The sequence below is a fragment of the Ranitomeya variabilis genome, chromosome 2 (genome assembly GCF_051348905.1).
Source record: "Ranitomeya variabilis isolate aRanVar5 chromosome 2, aRanVar5.hap1, whole genome shotgun sequence".
NCBI lineage: Eukaryota > Metazoa > Chordata > Amphibia > Anura > Dendrobatidae > Ranitomeya > Ranitomeya variabilis.
In genome coordinates, this window is record NC_135233.1 from 238,913,346 (window position 1) to 238,933,959 (window position 20,614).

The following is a 20,614-nucleotide window of genomic DNA, read 5'->3' on the forward strand; positions in this document are numbered from 1 at the left end:
CCTCATATTCTAGACTGTTGTCATTAACAGCAACTGGAGGAGGTGGAGACAATGGCAACACCACCGGAGGAACATATTCCTTCAACAGGGTAATATGGAAGACATTAGGGATGCAGAGAAATGGAGGAAGCTTCAACCTAAATGCCACCGGATTGACCACTTCCAGGACTTCATAGGGTCCGATGATTTTCGGATCTAACTTCTCCGATGGTACCTTAAGTTTAAAGCTTCTGGATGATAGCCAGACCCTTTCACCTACTTTAAAAACAGGAACAGCCGAACGTCTTCTCTCAGCCTTCCGTTTTTGGTAAGCTTGAGTAACCCCAATATTCCTTTGAACCTCCACCCCAAACATCCCCAAGGTTCTGTATAGCGACCTCCACCCCCGGCCACTTAGAACTTATCCTAGAAAACTCAGCAAAATGGGGATGAAAACTGTAATTACAGAAAAATGTCAAAGTTCCAGTGGATTGATTGACCCTACTGTTAAAGGTGAACTCTGCCAGAGGTAGAAATGATGACCAGTCCTCCTGCTGAGCTGCAACAAAACACCTAAAGGTGCCGTTACACTAAGCAACTTACCAGCGATCGCGACCAGCGACGTGATCGCTGGTAAGTTGCTGTGTGGTCGCTGGGGAGCTGTCACACAGACAGCTCTCTCCAGCGACCAAGCGACTTCGGCATCGCTGAAACTGTCTTCAGCGATGCCGAAGTCCCCATGTAAAAAAAAAAACAAAAAAACACTACATACGCACCTTCTGTCGTCCTTCATGTCCCTCGGCGCTTGCCGCACTGACTGTGTCTCAGCGCCGGCCGGCCGTAACAGCGGTGCCCAGCGGTGAACCGCTGTTACTGCAGGTTCACCGCTGGGCTCTGCTTTACGGCCGGACGGCGCTGAGACAGTCAGTACGGCAAGCTCCAGGGGACATGACGGACAACAGACGGTGAGTATGTAGTGTTTTTTTTTTACTTTTACCATGGTATCCATGGTAAATATCGGGTTACTAAGCGCGGCCCTGCGCTTAGTAACCCGATGTTTACCATGGATACCAGTGAAGACATCGCTGGATCGGCGTCACACACGGCGATCCAGCGGTGTCAGCGGGAGAGTTGCGACGAAAGAAAGTTCGTCCACTCTCCCTGCAACCAGCGATATCCCAGCAGGATCCAGATCGCTGCTGCGTGCCAAACATAGCGATATCGCTATGCAGGACGCTGCAACGTCACGGATCGCTGGCGATATCGCCTAGTGTGACGGTACCTTAAGAATTTGCTCCAAAGATTGATTTGTCCTCTCAATATGACCGTTGGTTTCAGGGCGGTAAGCAGAGGAAATGAATTCACCACAATGAATGGCTCCTGAAGATTGGGTTGGATTAGAACTGGAGCAGACATAAAATACTTTTTTTAAAAGCCTCAATAGCATCCGGTGACCAAACCTTGAGATTCGCCCCCTTACATGTGAGGTCAGTAAGAGGTTTAACAATCTGAGAAAACTTCTTAATGAATTTCCTATAATAGTTGGCGAATACTAGAAAATGTTGCAACGCTTTTGAGGTCACCCAATTATAGATTGCACCTTCCCAAGATCCATTGTAAAAAAAATCAGCTGACAAAATGCATCCCAGAAATGAAACCTCCTGAACAGAAAAAAACACATTTCTCAATTTTTCCTCAATATTTGAAAAACAACACGAATATGTTCCTGGTGAGAATCCAAATTGGGCAAGAAAATTTAAATATCATCAAGGTAAATAACAACAAATCTCCCAATGTAATCAGAAAAGAACATCATTCATAAAGTTTTGAAACATGCATTGGCTAACCCAAAAGGCATGACCAGATTTTCCAATAGACCCTCAGATGTTAAAAATACTGTTTTCCACTCATCACCCTTCCGGATGCGTATCAAATTGTAAGCCCCTCTAAGGTCCAGTTTAGAAAACCATGTAGCCCCCGCCAGCTGATTATAAAGGTCGGGGATGAGTTGAAGTGGGTATGTACTGTTAACCATGATATTGTTCAGTTGTCGGTAATCGAGGCGAGGACAGACCCAGATAAAGTATACAGGCGCGCTTTAGATAATTTAGTACAGTCATAAGGACAATGGGGAGATAATATCTCTGCCTCTTTTTCTAAGAAACGTTGTAAAGGATAATTTGTGGATAAAATCCGTGCAGTAGTCCTCAGCAGTGCGGCGCCCTGTGTCAGGTCCATCTTCCTAGCCTCAGCAACCCAGATTCTGTTGGGTTCGTCATAGATTACCCCTAAGGCATCAAAAAAGGCATTAACTGAAGACGGTTGTGGAGCTTGTGGGGAAAACAAAAATGGTCAAGTCTGGGGGCCCCCTCACAATAGAGACATAACTATTCCCACCTGCTGGAAATCATCTCCTAAAGACCGGGGTCATGGGGTAAGGAATAGCTTACAACTCTCCCTGAACAATCTAAACCAGTTTCTCTCCACAAAAAAAATATCAGGGAGGGTCACTACTGGTCTGGGGGGACCAATTGAACGTCATAGGGGACAGACATTACAGTCTCCGCTAGCAGTGAAGGGCTTCATAAGGCTAATTATCTGTAACTGGAACTGCAATAATCCCTGGCATTCCTTAGGCAGATCCTGTATCATCTGCGTCAAATTCGCCACCTGGTTGCAGAGCGTGTGAACAGGCTCCATACTGACGAACAAAAAAAAAAAGTACGGTCAGTTGTAACGTGACGTTGAGTCACTACTCACGGGCAAGCTGTGAGACAGGGTAGTCGGGAGGTCCGACGGCACATACCAGGAGGGCTCGTAGTAGAGAGGAGTGATGCAAAGACGTGGTCAGGTAACAGTCCAGGGTCAAATGCCAGGAATGTACTTCAAAACCAGGGAGTACAACAAACGAATAGTCAAAGGCCAAGTCCGGGGTCAGATATCTGATGTTAGACAGCATCAAAAGCTGAAGGGATAATCCAAAAGAGTAGTCACAACAAAATCCAGGGTCATCAGCAAGATCAATAGTGAGACACAGAGCAAGCATACACACCTAACAATAGCAAATCTGACGCGCCCACAGGGCAGTGGGATACTCGGTACCGGGTACGGTCGCAAAGGGTGATGTCACAGTGGCTGCGACTCGGTCCGTGGCCCTGGGTATCAACGTTAAAGGGGTTTAAATGTTTAAATTTTGTCATTACGCCACCTGTGGAGTTCGGTCAATAGGGGGGACCGACGCTGCATTGGAGGGATCCCCTGGGGGATGTTGCGGCAGCCCAGATGTTACACTTTCCACAGGTGAAGCAGGGTCCCATGTTGTGTGGCGTAGATGGCATAGCCGGTGAATAAATGAGAGGAGACAAGTTGTAAGTATTTACCTGGTTTACTTGTGGGTGACAGGCCACAGTCCAGGGCATCGGCAACAGGTAAATTAGAAGTCCAGGTAGTCCAGAGACAAGTGGAATCCCCTTGGCAGGTCAGGTAGGAGCCTTCCACTCTGCGCTTACTGTCTCTGAGGTCCCTGCTGCCACTAAGTGTCCTAAGCAAAGTCCTTATTCGTTCTCCTGTCCAGGGACAGGTACCTGTATGGCAGGCAGCTTGAGCCGTGCCTATTGGGGTCCTTTCACGGTGACTACAGGCTCCAAAGTGCTGCTGTGCCACAGGTAAATATGGGCAAAGTCCATGTAATTCAATACCCTCCAGTTCTGCTCTGTGTTTTATAGTCCACAAAAGCCTCAGGCTCCCAGTATCTGACTACTGAGCTCTGACTCCCTGGAGGCCTTCCTAGTCCCCTCCTGGAGTCCTGTATCTCCACTCTGCTCCGTCCCTGTCTGTCCTCGCACTCAGACTGTCTGTACTCACACTCAGACTGTCTGTACTAATTGAACTCACTCGCTCCGACTCCAAACCAGGATCTTTATCCAGGAAAGCTGTCCTAAAACAGGGTTCTGAGCTCCCCCTCCTGGTCTGGATTTGGAAGGTGTTATGTGTGTCAAAACCTACTGAAGGGAATCTCACTTGTCTCCAGACATAGCACTACTCTCCCCGAGAGGAAGGCAGCACTACTGTGGTACCCGAACTCCTGGGGTGCCACAAATCTATAACTGACAACCTGTCGCACACAGTAAGCCAGTTAAATACCCTGAAAATCATTTGAGGATGAGAGGCACCTGAGGAAACGCCCGCAGACAAAACCATATTGAACAGCAGGCCTGTCAATCAAAACGCTGACGGCCCAGCACGCACCAGGATCAGATTACAGGATTGGACTGTCACTCACAAAACTGACAGTCCAGCACACCACAGATCACATAGGGCGGCTGAGTTGTCACTGAGTCACTAGGGCACAGTCAGATGTGAAACCGTGACAGTGAGGGCAACAAGTGAAACACCTAGATAGGTCAGGTCAACAAGATTAAGGCATTGTTTGGTCTTATGTAAATGGGAGGGTGCCCCATATCCAAGCCCTTCCCCTATCAGCCAGAATGGATGGTGGCTACACAGGGGGTCTCTCATTCTAGAGGGCATTACACTATGTTCCAAATTATTATGCAAATGACATTTTTCTCGGATTTTCCTAAATAGTCAGTGCAAATGACAGTCAGTCTAATAAAAGTCATCACCCGTTAGAGTATACATCGAATTTTATTGAAGAAACCTCCCAATGATAACAGTATAATCTCCAAAATGAATAAAAACTCAAAATGCACTGTTCCAAATTATTAGGCACAGTAGTATTTCTAAACATTTGATATGTTTTAAAGAACTGAAAATGCTCATTTGTGGAATTTGCAGCATTAGGAGGTCACATTCACTGAACAAAAAAGCTATTTAACTCCAAAACATCCTATCAGGCCAAGTTACATGTTAACATAGGAGCCCTTCATTGATATCACCTTCACAATTCTTGCATCCATTGAACTTGTGAGTTTTTCCAGAGTTTCTGCTTGTATTTCTTTGCATGAAGTCAGAATAGCCTCTCAGAGCTGCTGTTTTGATGTGAACTGCCTCCCACCCTCATAGATCTTTTGTTTGATGATACTCCAAAGGTTCTCGATAGGGTTGAGGTCAGGGGAAGATGGTGGCCACGCCATGAGTTTATCTCCTTTTATGCCCATAGCAACCAATTACTCAGAGGTATTCATTGTCATGCATGAAGATGATTTTGTTCCTGAAGGCACATTTCTGCTTTTTAGACCATGGAAGAAAGTTGTCAGTCAGAAACTCTATTTACTTTGCTGAGGTCATTTTCACACCTTCAGGAACCTCAAAGGGCCCTACCAGCTGGTTCCCCATGATTCCAGCCCAAAACATGACTCCTCCACCTCCTTGCTGACGTTGCAGCCTTGTTGGGACAAGGTGGCCATCCACCAACCATCCACTACTCCATCCATCAGGACCGTCCAGAGTTGCTCGACACTCATCAGTAAACAAGACTGTTTGAAAATTAGTCTTCATGTATGTCTGGGCCCACTGCAACCGTTTCTGCTTGTGAACACTGTTTAGGAGTGGCCGAATAGTAGGTTTATGCACCACAGCAAGCCTTTGAAGGATCCTACACCTTGAGGTTCGAGGGACTCCAGACACACCAGCAGCTTCAAATAACTGTTTGCTGCTTTGTAATGGTATTTTGGCAGCTGCTCTCTTAATCCAATGAATTTGTCTGCCAGAAAACTTCCTCATTATGCCTTTATTTGCATGAACTCTGTCTGTGCTCTGTTTCAGTCACAAATCTCATCAGAGTATGATGATCACTCCTAAGTTTTCATGAAATATCAAATTTTTTCAATACCTTTTCCAAGGGATTGCACTATTTAATGCTTTTCAGCAGCAGAGAGATCCTTTTTATTTCCCATATTGCTTGAAACCTGTGACCTGCATAATAATGTGGAACATCATTTTTGAGTAGTTTTCCTTTAATTAGAATCACCTGGAAAACTAATTATCACATGTGTTTAAGATTGATTTCAGTGATTCATTGAGCCCTGAGACACAATACCATCCACGAGTTTATTTGAAAAACAAAACAATTAAATCTTTAAGACACTTAAATCCAATTTGCATAATAATTTGGAACACAGTGTAAATACTTGTGAATTTCATGAGCTGCCCATTGAATTAAATAGGAACTGTATAATACTTCATTTTTCCTGTGGTGGCGCTACTGGGAAATTAAACACTCGCTTTCAGGTTCGACCACAGGTTACACATACCTCCCAACTTTTGAAGACGGGAAAGAGGGACAAAGTTTGTGGCGTGCTTCGCGCGCCGCGGCAAATTTTAGGCCACGCCTCTGACCACACCCATTCATAATTAGTCACACCCATATCCACGTCCCAACCACACCAATTTAGCACTGCTGATCACACTGTTTCATATACAATAATTATAAACAAAAAAATATGGCCACACAGTGCTCCATACTGTATAATGGCCACACATGATGCCCCATACTGTATAATGGCCACACATGATGCTCCATACTGTATAATGAACACACATGATGCTCCATACTGTATAATGACCGCATGCATACTGTATAATGGCCGCACATGATGCTCCATACTGTATAATGACCGCACATGATGCTCCATACTGTATAATGACCGCACATGAGGCTGCATACTGTATAATGACCGCACATGATGCTCCATACTGTATAATGGCCACACATGATGCTCCATACTGTATAATGACCGCACATGATGCTCCATACTGTCTAATGACCGCACATGATTCTCAATGCTGTATAATAACCGCACATGAAAATCCATACTGTATAATGGCCCCACATGATTCTCCATACTGTATAATGACCACACATGATGCTCCATAATGTATAATGACCGCACATGATGCTGCATACTGTATATACTCAAGCTACTTACCAGGTAGCGGTGTTTTTCAGGAGTCCATGACAGCACTAACGAGAGAGGGGATCCGCCCTTCAGGGACAGGAAACCTACAGAGATAAAAGGGCGGCACCTCTCTCCCGCATCAGTTGGATTACAGAGCATGAGAGGACCTCCATTGATTAGTAACACATAAATATCTTAACACATTTCACCTTGTGACTAAAATTTGTAGAAAAATAACCTACATGAGAATATACTTATCGTGATGAAACCCATACCAGTAGAGAGGGAGGGAATATAGGAGTGCTGTCATGGACTCCTGAAAAACACCGCTACCTGGTAAGTAGCTTGAGTATTTATTCAGTCGTCATGACAGCACTAACGAGAGAATTACAGAGAAAAGAGTATTAGGGTGGGATTACTGCTTCCAGCACCCTTCTACCAAATGTGAGATCGTTGGAGCTACCAAGATCTAATCTATAATGATTCAAGAAAGTAGACGGAGATGACCATGTGGCCACCTTACATATGTCCTCAATTGACACCTCCGATCTCTCTGCCCAGGAAGATGCCATGGCACGAGTGGAATGAGCCTTTACGCCTTCCGGGACTTCTAGGCCACCTGCTGAATAAGCCAGAGAAATTGCCTCCCTAATCCATCTACCTAAGGTGTTTTTGGATACTCTAAACCCTTTCTTGACTCCCTGATAGGATATAAACAAGGAATTGTCTTTTTTCCAGGGGTCTGTTAAAGAAATATATTTAAGAAGGCATCTTTTGACATCCAATGTATGGAGTTTGAGTTCCTTTGGGTTTTTAGGATTAGGACAAAAAGTGGGGAGATTTATCTCCTGGAGTCTGTGGAACTTAGACGCTACCTTCGGGAGATAGAGGGGATCAGTTCTTAATACTACTCTATCTTCTCTAATCTGCATATATGGAGTCAGTCTAGAGAGGGCCTGTAAATTACTAACTCTCCTAGCCGACGTAAGAGCAATCAAAAGAGCTGTTTTTAAGGACAGGATCTTTATAGATGCAGATTCTAAAGGCTCAAAGGGGGGTTCCGTTAACGCTGAGAGGACTAAAGGCCCCGTCTCACATAGCGAGATCGCTAGCGAGATCGCTGCTGAGTCACAAGTTTTGTGACGCAACAGCGACCTCAGTAGCGATCTCGCTATGTGTGACACGTACCAGCGATCAGGCCCCTGCTGCGAGATCGCTGGTCGTGTCAGAATGGCCTGGACCTTTTTTTGGTCTTTGAGGTCCCGCTGATATCGCTGAATCGGTGTGTGTGACACCGATCCAGCGATGTCTTCACTGGTAACCAGGGTAAACATCGGGTTACTAAGCGCAGGGCCGCGCTTAGTAACCCGATGTTTACCCTGGTTACCAGCGTAAATGTAAAAAAAAACAAACAGTACATACTCACCATCTGTTGCCCGTCAGGTCCCTTGGCGTCTGCTTCCTGCTCTGACTGAGCCGCCGTAAAGTGAGAGCACAGCAGTGACGTCACCGCTGCGCTCTGCTCTCACTGTACGGCACTCAGAGCAGGAAGCAGACGGCAAGGGACCTGACGGGCAACAGATGGTGAGTATGTACTGTTTGTTTTTTTTTACATTTACGCTGGTAATCAGGGTAAACATCGGGTTACTAAGCGCGGCCCTGCGCTTAGTAACCCGATGTTTACCCTGGTTACCCGGGTGCTGCAGGGGGACTTCGGCATCGTTGAAGACAGTTTCAACGATGCCGAAGTCGTTCCCCTGATCGTTGGTCGCTGGAGAGAGCTGTCTGTGTGACAGCTCCCCAGCGACCACACAGCGACGCTGCAGCGATCAGCATCGTTGTCTGTATCGCTGCAGCGTCGCTGTGTGAGACGGGGCCTTAAGTTTAAGTCCCACGGGGCTAGTCTTTTCTTAACAATGGGTCTTGATCTAGCCGCCGCTTTAATAAAACGAGCAATCCAATAATTTTTAGCTAACCCACAATTATACAGCGCCCCCAAGGCTGAAACCTGGACTCTAAGGGTGCTTGTAGCTAGCCCCATCTCGAGGCCTTTCTGCAGGAACTCCAAGATCTTTGGAATATTAACTTTCTGACTCATAACCGATCCTGAGACCGAAAAGAATTTTTTCCAGATTCTTACATAAATATTTGTTGTGGAATCTTTCCTGCTTTTTAATAGGGTATTAATAAGTCCCTCTGAAAAACCCTTTTTTCTTAGTAATGACCCTTCAAATCCCACGCCGTCAGATGTAAACTGGCCACTCGTGGATGGAAGACCGGACCCTGTGAGAGGAGGTCTGGGAGTTCTGGGAGAATCCACGGTTGAGAAATAGACATTTTCCTCAGCCAAGGAAACCACGGCCTCTTGGGCCAGAACGGCGCTATCAGAATTACATGAGCTTTGTCCTCCCGAATTTTCCTGAGGACTATCGGGATCAAGTTCAACGGGGGAAAGGCGTAGGCTATGTCGAAGTGCCAAGGAATCAGGAGAGCATCCACCGCCACCGGATTGTCTCTGGGGTTTAGGGAACAAAATCGACGACATTTTTTGTTTTCTTTGCTGGCGAAGAGGTCTATCTGTGGGTACCCCCAACGATGGGTGATCTGATCGAAGACGACCTGATTGAGCACCCAATCTCCTTGCCCGAGTTTTCTGCGACTTAAAAAGTCGGCTACCACGTTGTGTTTCCCCTTTATGTGCAGTGATGTGAGTGACCGTAGATGACTTTCGGCTATCTGTTAAGATACGACCCGATACCTCCATTAAGGACCTGGATCGGGTTCCCCCTTGGTGGTTAATGTAAGCTACCGTTACCTGATTGTCTGAGAATAGTCTGACGTGATGGTCCTGCAAGGATATAAGGAAATGTCTCAGAGCTTGTTCTACGGCTAACAACTCTTTAAGGTTAGATGACAAATTCTGTTCGGAGGGTGACCAAACCCCCTGGACCCACATCTCGCCCATATGCGCCCCCCATCCCGTGGGACTAGCATCTTTGGTTATCACCCGCGATATGTGGTTTATCCAGGGAACCCCATTACGTAGGTTTGGAGCGTGTAACCACCAACATAAGGACTGAATAGTGGAATCCGACAAGGAAAGAGAACTATCCAAGTGACCCTCTAACAGACGAGTGTTGTACAAAACCTCCCACTGTAGGACTCTGGTGTGGTACTGGGCCCAACGTACTGCCGGGATACACGACGTGAGTGAGCCTAACAGTGACATTGCTCCCCTCAATGTTATTACCGGATTATCAATCACTCTAAGAATCTGTCGTTGGATTTTTTCCAACTTAACGTCAGGTAGACGGCATTCTTGTAATCTTGAGTCCAATTTGAGACCCAGGAATTCTTGAACCTCTAGAGGCTGTAACCGCAATTTTTTAAAATTAATTATCCACCCCAACCTTTGCAAGGCTGCAATTACTTTGTGTAGTTGGGACGTGCAGTGTGATTAAGAGTTTCCTATTATTAATAGGTCATCAAGATATGGAACTATGAGAATATCCTGCTCATGGAGATGTGCCATGACCTCCACCATTATCTTCGTGAACACCCGAGGGGCCACCGCGACACCAAAGGGGAGTGCCTTGTATTGGAAGTGTTTTATCGATTCCCCTAAGAGGACTGCAACTCTTAAATAACACTGGTGGTCTACGTGTATGGGGACATGATAATATGCGTCTTTAAGATCTAAGACGACCATAAAACACCCGCCAAACAATAACTTTATTGCAGACTTGACCGACTCCATTTTAAATGACGGAATCCACAAAAACCTATTTAGGCCTTTAAGGTTTATAATTGTGCGAAAGGTATTATCTGGCTTCTTAATCAAGAAGAGGGGAGAATAGAATCCTTTACCCCTTTGTACTTCAGGAACCTCCACCAAAACAGCTTTCTGTTGGAGTTCCTGGACCTCAGTTTCTAATGCCAGCTGTTCTGCGGAGGAAGAACGCACCGGTGTTACTAGAAACCTGTCGCCAGGAGTGATTTGAAAGTCAAACTTTAGTCCAGACTCAACAATGTTCAGGACCCACGGGCTATTGGAAATAATACGCCATGCCGGATAGAAGGCTAGAAGCCTGCCCCCTACCCGGTCCGCCAGTCATTGTGGCTTCCTGTTGTCTCTAAAGGAATTAAACATGTAGCCTCTACCTTTCTTTTTATTGGCGTCATATCTGGATTTTTCTCTATTTGGTCTTGTTCGGTCAAACCACCTCCTATTAGTGCCTCTTCTGTAAGTGGGCCTACCGAGGTAGGGAAAACGTTTCTTACTGTCTCCCGCTTTCTCTAATAATTCGTCCAGGACCGGACCGAATAAGTGCTCCCCTTCGCACGGAATGTTGCATAATTTGGATCTGGCCTGCATGTCTCCTTGCCAACATTTCAGCCAGATTGCTCTATGGGCTGAATTAGAGAGTGCGGCCGACCTAGCCGCCAATTTAACTGAGTCAGCTGAAGCATCAGCAAGGTAAGCCGCAGCCCCTTGAATCATAGAGAGGGAGGATAACATTTCCTCTCTCGGGGTTTTGTTCTTCAGCTGACTCTCCAGGCTATCCAACCATACCATCATAGAGCGTGCCATGCAGGTGGCAGCAATTGATGGTCTGAGAGCCCCTGCTGAAGTTTCCCAGGCTCCCTTGAGAAACACATCTGCCCTCCTGTCCAGTGGGTCCTTTAAAGTCCCCAGATCCTCAAACGGTAGAGAGGATTTTTTAGAAGCCTTGGCTACAGCAGCATCAAGCTTCGGGGCTTTATCCCACGTGGCCGATGCGGACTCCTCGAACGGATACTTCCGTTTAAAGGATGGAGGAAGAGAACCTTTTCTTTCCGTTTTTTTCCATTCTCTGGAAATTAGGGCGCTAACTTTCTCCACCACCGGAAAGCATCGGCGGGATTTACGGTCCAGACCTCTGAACATGACATCCTGCATGGATTTTTCTGGCGGTGTCTGCTCAATTCCAATTGTGTTATTTACCGCTTTAACGAGGCGGTCTATGCGGTCAAAAGAAAAACAAGAATGTTCGTACTCCGTGCCCGAGGAGGATACTGATGAGAGAGAGGCTTCCGACTTCAGATCTCCTAAGTCACTATCCTCATGTGAACTTGGGGATCCAGGGTCTATTATTTTAGACCCCCTATTATGAGATTGAGATCTTGTAGAGCTTCTAATCTCTTGTCTAACAATCTGTCTTAGACTAGAAGCGAAATCTGGTGTCTCTTCCGCTATTAGACGCTGGATACACGGACCACATAGTCTTTTAACGTACTCGTCAGGGAGAGGAATACCACATTCTGCACATTCCTTGTGCTTGGATTTAGAGGACCGCTTTTTTCCCTGATGTAAAAAAGGGAATAAGGAGGGACACCAATCACTAAGTGAACTTTCACGATGATCACTTACCCCTACAGTGTCCAAGTGGTACCGAAGATTGCGGGGGGACCCTCTCCACCGAAGCAATATCCATCCGGCTTGAGGACTTTCCGGCTTTAGCAGATTGACCTCCAGGACGACTACTGCCACTAGAACGTCGCTGGGTGTTTGCTGCATGGGGCTTCTCCAGGGGTTGACACTGTTGCTCAGAAGGCAACTGCTCCTGCTCCTGAGACTCCATTGTAACAATGGATATGAAGCATGAAGCAGCCATCATTGAATCCTTAAGTAGCCGGCCCCCTAAAGGTACCTCCCCCTGATGGGGGACAGCCGGACAATCCTGGTGAACTGCCTGGTACAAGCCGGCGTGTGGGAGGCCCCTCCCTTTCCCGAGACCCCCGCCAATGGTACTCACGATATCAGTCCGGAAGTACCGCCGCAAGTTGCAACCGAAAATACCCCCACGCCGACTATTCAGGGGAGACCGACGGGCGCCGCCATGTTTTTTCTCAGTGTGACGCACTGCGCATGCGCCGGGCGTCATTGCCTGCTGCCGAACTAAGTACCGCCCCCCTATGCGCGTCACCTCCGGTGCGACGCTTCCGGGACGCTGAGCGCAGCGCTCGTGCTGCTTAGGACGCCGGTGCAGAGGGGAAGCTCCAGCGCCCAGCGCCGGCAGCAAGGGTACCGCCGCTGCGATGTGCGCTACCAGCGGAAAAATGCGCTCGTGCCACTTAGAACGCCAGTGCAGAGGGGAAGCTCCAGCGCCCAGTGCCGGCAGCCGCTGCGATGTGCGCCACCAGCCGGGAATACCAGACACATTCTTAGTTTCGGAGGGCCTCCCACACAATACTCACCCGTACCTGGCGATGGGACACCACTCGAGACAGCACTCCCCCTGAAGGCTGCTCCTGCCGTGCTGTTGCCTACCCCCACAGCCCTCTGTGGTGCGGCACTTCCAGCGTCGCGATCAACACCGGGGAAGGGGCCATCCCGCCTCCAGGATCGGTGAGTCGGACCTGGGTCCAAAATTTCTTCGCCTTTCTTCAAAAGGCCTCTGCAGGGTCCCCTGTCAGGGACAGGAAACCAACTGATGCGGGAGAGAGGTGCCGCCCTTTTATCTCTGTAGGTTTCCTGTCCCTGAAGGGCAGATCCCCTCTCTCGTTAGTGCTGTCATGACGACTGAATAAAATGACCGCACATGATGCTCCATACTGTATAATGACCGCACATGATGCTCCATACTGTATAATGACCGCACATGATGCTCCATACTGTATAATGGCCACAGTTCTCCATACTGTATAATGACACACACGCACGTAGCTCACACACATGCAGCATCACACACATACACGCTGCCATGACACACACACACGCAGCCATGACACACACACACGCAGCCATCACACACACGCAGCCATCACACACACACATGCAGCAATCACACACACCCATCACACACACGCAGCCATCACATACACACCAGATACCTCATACACACATGACACACACACACACATGCAGCATCACACACACACACACATGCAGCATCAGACACACACATGCAGCATCAGACACACACACACATGCAGCATCAGACACACACATGCAGCATCAGAGACACACACATGCAGCACCAGACACACACACATGCAGCATCAGACACACACACATGCAGCATCTCACACACACACACACACATGCAGCATCTCACACACACACACACACACATGCAGCAACACACACACACACACTCTCCTCTGTGGTGCAGGGGCGGCTGATCTGTCCATGTGCACTGCAGCTCTTCAGTTTCTCCGGCTGCTCACAGCTCTGCACTGTCCCGGCACCTCCCCCGTCTCTCCTTCTCTGCCGGGATAGCAGATAAGAGCAGGAGAAGCCGGAGCTCCGTGCATACACAGGAGGGAGGTGAGTCGCTGACCTTTCATCTTGATCGCTGCTGGCTCTCCCTCAGCGTGGCAGGCAGCGCAGCGCCGCACAGGGAGGAGGGAGGCGGGGGGGGGGGGGTGACCCAGCTTTTATAAAAAAAAAAAAAAAACAGCCACAAACCTAAGTTACTCATGTGCCGCCCCCTGAATTGTCCCCGCCCTAGGCACGTAGTGCGGGACAACTAATGTCCCTCCCGGGATCCCGGGGCTGGCTGTCAAAATCAGGACAGTCCCGCGGGATCCGGGACGGTTGGGAGGTATGGGTTACAGCCGATCACTGACCATACAATACATAAGAATTCTGACCGGAGCATGGGGAAGACAAAGGGCAGCAACAAATGAAGGACTGGAGAAGGAGGACAATGATAAGGAGGGGTGTGGAGAAGATTTAGGAATGATGACACTTTCTCAATTGCTGATCTTTCCTCTTCTATTCCAGGTTTTCCAGAGGCGCTCAGATGGTTCGGTGGATTTCTTCCGTGATTGGAATTCATACAAGATTGGATTTGGGAACCGCATGAATGAGTTCTGGTTGGGGAATGAAAATCTTTACAGAATCACATCCTCGGGTAACGCTGCGCTCCTCATGGTAGGAGCATGTATATTTATATATACTCTATATGGAGAAAAGTATGTCTGGGCATTGAGCTTGGTGATGTACGGCTGCATGCAGCTGCATGACCATGAAGCTCCCGGAGGGGCGCAGTGTTTGTGCTGCTGTAGCTCCCAGATGAGGTCTGGACTCTGCAGTTATGGAGTGAGCAATGTGTTGGTGACTTTTTTGCCCTCTGCTCCTCAGCACTCAGCCCCCCACACTGTAATGTTACAGGGTCTCCACTTTGTGGCTGAGTTGCTGTGGTTCCTTGCACTTCTCAATAATATCACTTACAGGTGATAGGGAAAGATTTAGAAGAGCCATGAACGGACTTGTTGCCCCGGCGGCTCCTATTACAGGACCAGTATCAGTGTGCTCTGCCCCACCCGCCATTGGGTCACATGTTAGCAAAGGGTAAAGTTACATTCGGATGGAACGTGGCAATGGTCTTTCTGGTATAAGTTGCGGCCCCTGCCTGTACAGGTTGCAGCCAGCAGGAGGCGCCCTCTGAGAACGTTGCACTCTATTACATGGGTAATATCTTTGTATTCATGTATTTCAGGCTCCTGGACGCTGCGGATCGATTTTCAGGACCTGGAATATAATAAATATTTTGCCGCATATGAATCATTCACGGTTCTTGAAGAGTTGCAAAAGTACAAATTATTGTTGGGCCACTTCACAAGTGGCAATGCAGGTGAGAGAGCCGGGCCGTATACGTGGCCTCTATATCATCCAGGAGCACTTCACTGTCACATGGCGCTGCTCAGGATGCTGAGATATGGGGTGCCGTGTGGTGCATCCTCGCACAGTCGAGCTACTCCTATGTCAGTCTGCGTATCGTTGTTTTGTTATCCTGAAAAAGAGAGTGATTGGTGACCACATAGACAGATGTGAGACAGTGTGAAGACCCCACCAGACAGCACCTCATATCCTCACCTGGACCCCTATGACTGTGATGTGGATGTGCTAGAAATCAGGGTCAGGAATGACCTTAGTCTTGGACGAAAGTGTTGGCACCCTTGAAACTGTTCCAGAATATTAACTATTTCTCCCAGAAAATATTACAATTACACATGTTGTGTTGCACGCATTTATTTCCTTTGTGTTTATTGGAACAACACACAAAAAACATGGACATAATTTCACACAAAATGCCAAAAATGGGCCAGACAAAGTTTTTGGCACCCTCTTCTTAACCCCTTTACTACCTATGACGTATAGATACGCCATAGGTTGCCTCCCTTTCTATGATGCGGGCTCCGGCGCTGAGTCCACATCTTTTCAGGCACATGACAGCTGATTTGATCAGCTGACATATGCTCCCAATAGCCGTGGGTGGAATCACGATTCACCCGCTGCTGTTAACATGTTAAATGCCGCTGTCAATCTCTGTCACCGGCATTTAATTTGCGTTTACCTTAAGCACATCACATGAACGCAGGGTGCCGATGGGTTGGCACGATAGCCTTGCTATATGTAGCACAAGCAATTGGATGATTGCAGCTTTAAGTCTCCTAAGACGACTATTGAAGCCAGTAAAAAGTGTAAAAAAAATATAAAAAAAAAAAATATGAAAGTTCAGATCACCCCCCTTTTGCCCCATTCAAAATAAATAAATAAAAATAAATAAATACAAAAAAATAAACAATTTTTGGTATCGCTGTATTCAGAATCACCCGATCTATCAAAATGTAAAATAAATTAATCCGATCAGTAAACGGCGTAACAAGAAAAGAAATCTAAATTGGAGACTTACGGTTTTTTTTGTCATGAAATAACGGGCGATCAAAACATTGTATGTACCCCAAATTGTATCAATAAAAACTACAGCTCAGCGCAAAAAAATAAACTTCACTTAGCTTTAGATTCCAAAAATTGGAGTCAAGACACCCTGTGCCAGAGGAAGCAAAACAACCCCAAAACATCTTTGAACCTCCGCCATATTTGACTTTAGTTACTGTGTTCTTTTCTTTGTAAGCCTCAATCCATTTTTTGTAAACAGTGGAATTAGGTGCTTTACCAAAAATCTCTATCTTGGTCTCTTCTGTCCACAAGACTATTTCCCAGTAGGATTTTGGCTTACTCACATATATTTTGGCAAACTACAGTCTAGCTTTATGTCTCTGTGTCAGCAGTGGAGTCCTCCTGGGTCTCTTACCATAGCATTTCATGTCATGTCATTCAAATGTCGATGGATAGTTTGCTCTGACACTGATGCACCCTGAGCCTGCAGGACAGGTTGAATTTCTTTGGACCTTGATTTAGGGCTGCTTATCCACCATCCGGATTATCCTGTGTTGCAGCATAACATCAATTTTTCTCTGCCGTCGAGGGTGATGAGCTACAGCGCCATGGGTTGTAAACATCTTGATTATGTTGCACACTGTCGAAAAAGGAGCATCAAGATCTCTGGAGATGGATTTATAACCTTGAAATTGTTGATATTGTTCAACAATGTTGTTTCTCAAGTCCTCAGACAGTTCTCTTCTCCTCTTTCTGGTCTCCATTTTTAGTGTGGCACACTAGACACACAATGCAAAGAGTGGGCCGACTTGTCCCATTTTTTATCTGTTTTCAGATGTGCTTTTCATATTGCCCATACCTGTTACTTGCTACAGGTAAGTTTGAACGAGCATCACATGCTTGAAACAAAGTTGCTTATACAGATTTTTGGAAAGGAGCCAATAATTTTGTCAGGCCTGTTTTGTGCAAAATTATATCCAATTTGCCTTTTTTTCTGTTGTACCAGTACACACAAAGTAAATAAACATGTGTATAACAACAAAACATGTGAAATTGCAATCATTTTCTGGGAGGAATACTTCATTTTCTGGAACAATTTCAAAGATGCCAATACTTTCAACCTTGACTTTAAATTGGCTGTTCCTGATGACCTGGCACCTTGAGAAATATGGGCAGGGGCGGTCATACCGCCTGTGCAGCCGGTACAACTGCATCGGGCTCCGGAGGTGGAGGGGGGCCCCTGTAGGCAGGGGCATACTACCCATAGTGGCAGAGTATGCAGCCACTATGGGGCCACTGAGTGAAGATTACGGGTGGGGGTGAGAAGGGCCCGGTCTCATTCAGCATCGGGCCCTTGTCACTCCCTCCCGTAATTATGCGAATACCTAGAGCCGGGGAGAGAGAGGTGCACAGAGAGCAGGGGTTCACAAAGGGGCATGTCACGCAGGGAGAGACATTGGCTAATTAACGCTTTCCCCACCAGACTGATGAGTGCTCACTGGCTGCTGTCTCTATCCTCCTGCATGGCGCTTCCCAAAGGTGAGTGCTCACCTGTAGTCAAGGGTGTCTTCTGCTCCTTCCACAGTTTCATTCCCAGCAGCATCTCCTCACAGAGAAGAGGTCGGGGTTGGAGGCTGACTGCATGGGACAGCACAGCAGCAGCAGGGGGCTGATACCAGTCCTCTCTGCAGTGTCCCCATCTTCCACAGTGTGTTCTCCAGCTCTCTCCAGCTGATCCCTGAATTATGTGGCCGACCTCTTCCAGGACTCATCTGAACACCTGATACCATAGATTAGTATATGTGTGTTTGTACATATTTTTGTATGTACAGTATGTATGTGTGTATTCGTGTCTGTATCTATGTGTATCTTAGTGTATGTGTGTGTATGGTATGTGTGTGTGAATAGAGCAGATACCAGATCATACAGATACCAGGCATATATTAGTTGTCACCTGACTGCAAGTTTGACTGCACTGGAGACAGCAGAACCGCATGCTAACGGATATATATTTGCAATGTTCAAAGATAAAAATACCGGCACCAGTCAGCATGTAAAAATCCCCTGGAAGGATGAGTAGCCATCCCATATGTAGAGTTACAGTGGCTGATGGAACGGTGTTTGGTGCTCTGCATAAAGTGCTTACATGTACAATAGTGAAGAAAAAATTTTTTTTGCTATGGTGTTCTATGATTGCTACGTACGCCCCTTCTTGCAGGGCAGTAATAAAGAGGGTGATCTGGCTTGTTTGTCAGAGCCCAAGGCTCGAGGGGTCTCATTGCCAGATTGCCCTCATCATAAGCAGTGTACCGGACAAGGAGGGGGGCCCAGACACATTTCTTGCACAGGGGCCCCAAGCTGTCAGTGCCCACCCCTGCTTATGGGTGTATGGTAGGCGCCAATGAAGGTGCTATACAGGGGTGGATTAAGGGTAGCCAGGTCAATTTACCCTTCAGTTCAGTATATAGTATACAGTGTATAGTGTCAGTGTATAGGTAACACTGACTCACCAGTGACGTCTCTATTTGAAGTCCTTCATCTTTCATCCAGCACAGACCGCCATCACTTCATCCAGCCAGGACTTGTCTCTGCAGGAAATAACACAGTTATCTCGAGCTCCGCTTGTAGAAAACATTACTTAATTTTTCCCAACTTCTACATTACACCACATGAAGAAAAACAGGCGACATAGTGTCACTCTACACAGTAACAGGACCGCCCCCCCATTTAAAACAGTATACTCAAAAAATAAAATAAATACATCACTGCAGCAATAATATCCCTTAATTAGCCCCTATGGTAATAATATTCCCCATCCTGCCCCCGTGTATCTCATTCCTGGCTCCAGCCATATGTTCTCTCATCCTGCCCTCATGAGTATCCATTCTACCCCATATTATCTCCCCATCCTGCTCCATCAGTCTCCATCGTATCCATCCTGCCCCATGATCCTGCACGATCTGTCTCCAATCCTGCCCCATGTCTCCAATCATGCCCCGTATCTACATTCTGCCCATGCCTCCAGTCCTGCCCCCAGTGTGTCCAGTGCGCCCGCACGTCAATAGGTGAAACTGCCGCAGCGCCGGTAGGAGCCCGGTGAGCAGATGAGACGGGGCCCGATGCGGGCCCCCTCTCTGCCCACCGGGCCCATACGCCAGTCAGGGCAGTAATGCCCTGATGGCGGCGGGAAATCTGAGCGGTAGCCCAGGGCCCCCCCCACACCACTGGGCCCTGGGCTACCGCCCAGATTGACCCTATTATAATCCACCCCTGGTGCTATACCTGACACCAGAAGATCATGTGTGACCTTGAAAATCCAGATAGGAAGTTAAGTGAAGTTTTGGATGGAACACCCAGGTGCAGTGCAGATCTATGTGATAGGAATCTATGGTGCTGCGGCAAGTTTGGTTACTAAGACTAAGAGGCCTAATAATGTACATTTTTCTGAATTTCCAGGGGACTCCATGACCTACCACAATAATTCAATGTTTTCCACCAAGGACCAGGACAATGATTCCAGCACAAAGGACTGCGCAGTAAACTACATGGGAGGCTGGTGGTACAACGCTTGTTTCTTCTCTAATCTGAATGGACTATACCTCCACGGCTCATACAGCAGCACCACGAATACTGGCATCACCTGGAAGACTGGGAAAGGCTTTCAATATTCTTACAAACGTACCGAAATGAAGATCAGGCCCAAAGAGTGAGGAACGTAGAGAGACGTCTCATGTATCTACTCATTCTGAGACCAGAACGTAAACACGCGGCCGCCATCTATATCATAGACGGACACGATGTACAAATCATCTGCTCAATGTGTAACCTGACGACAATAAAATATATTCCTGCAGTGGCTCAGTGGCTTTTATACTATTTTGTATGGATTTTGCTGTTACCAATGTAACTGCTACTACATGGCTCAGTGCTGGACCACTGTATCTATCTATTATCTATCATCTATCTCTCATTTATCTATTATCTATCTTCTATCTAAGAAAAAAAGAAAACCAGGAGAAAACTAGGCACTGCTCATCACCTGCCCAATACAGTCCCAACAGTGAAACATGGTGGTGGCAGCATCATGCTATGGGGGTGTTTTTCA

At 47.1% G+C, this 20,614-nt stretch overlaps 1 protein-coding gene across 2 annotated transcripts in view; it reads left to right on the forward strand.

The window, feature by feature from the left end:
* LOC143805221 (ficolin-2-like) overlaps nucleotides 1–20,365 on the forward strand; it is a 53,257-nt gene extending 32,892 nt beyond the window's left edge. Inside the window, exons 6-8 of one of the 2 annotated variants that reach the window (XM_077284221.1) lie at nucleotides 14,608–14,737; nucleotides 15,326–15,460; nucleotides 19,966–20,356. In XM_077284221.1, the coding sequence (XP_077140336.1) occupies nucleotides 14,608–14,737; nucleotides 15,326–15,460; nucleotides 19,966–20,219 (519 nt within the window). In that variant the 3' untranslated portion in view covers nucleotides 20,220–20,356. Of the gene's footprint in view, nucleotides 1–14,607; nucleotides 14,738–15,325; nucleotides 15,461–19,965 lie in introns of both variants that reach the window. The other variant, XM_077284220.1, reaches the window with a different exon arrangement.
* The last annotated feature ends 249 nt before the right edge of the window (nucleotides 20,366–20,614 follow it).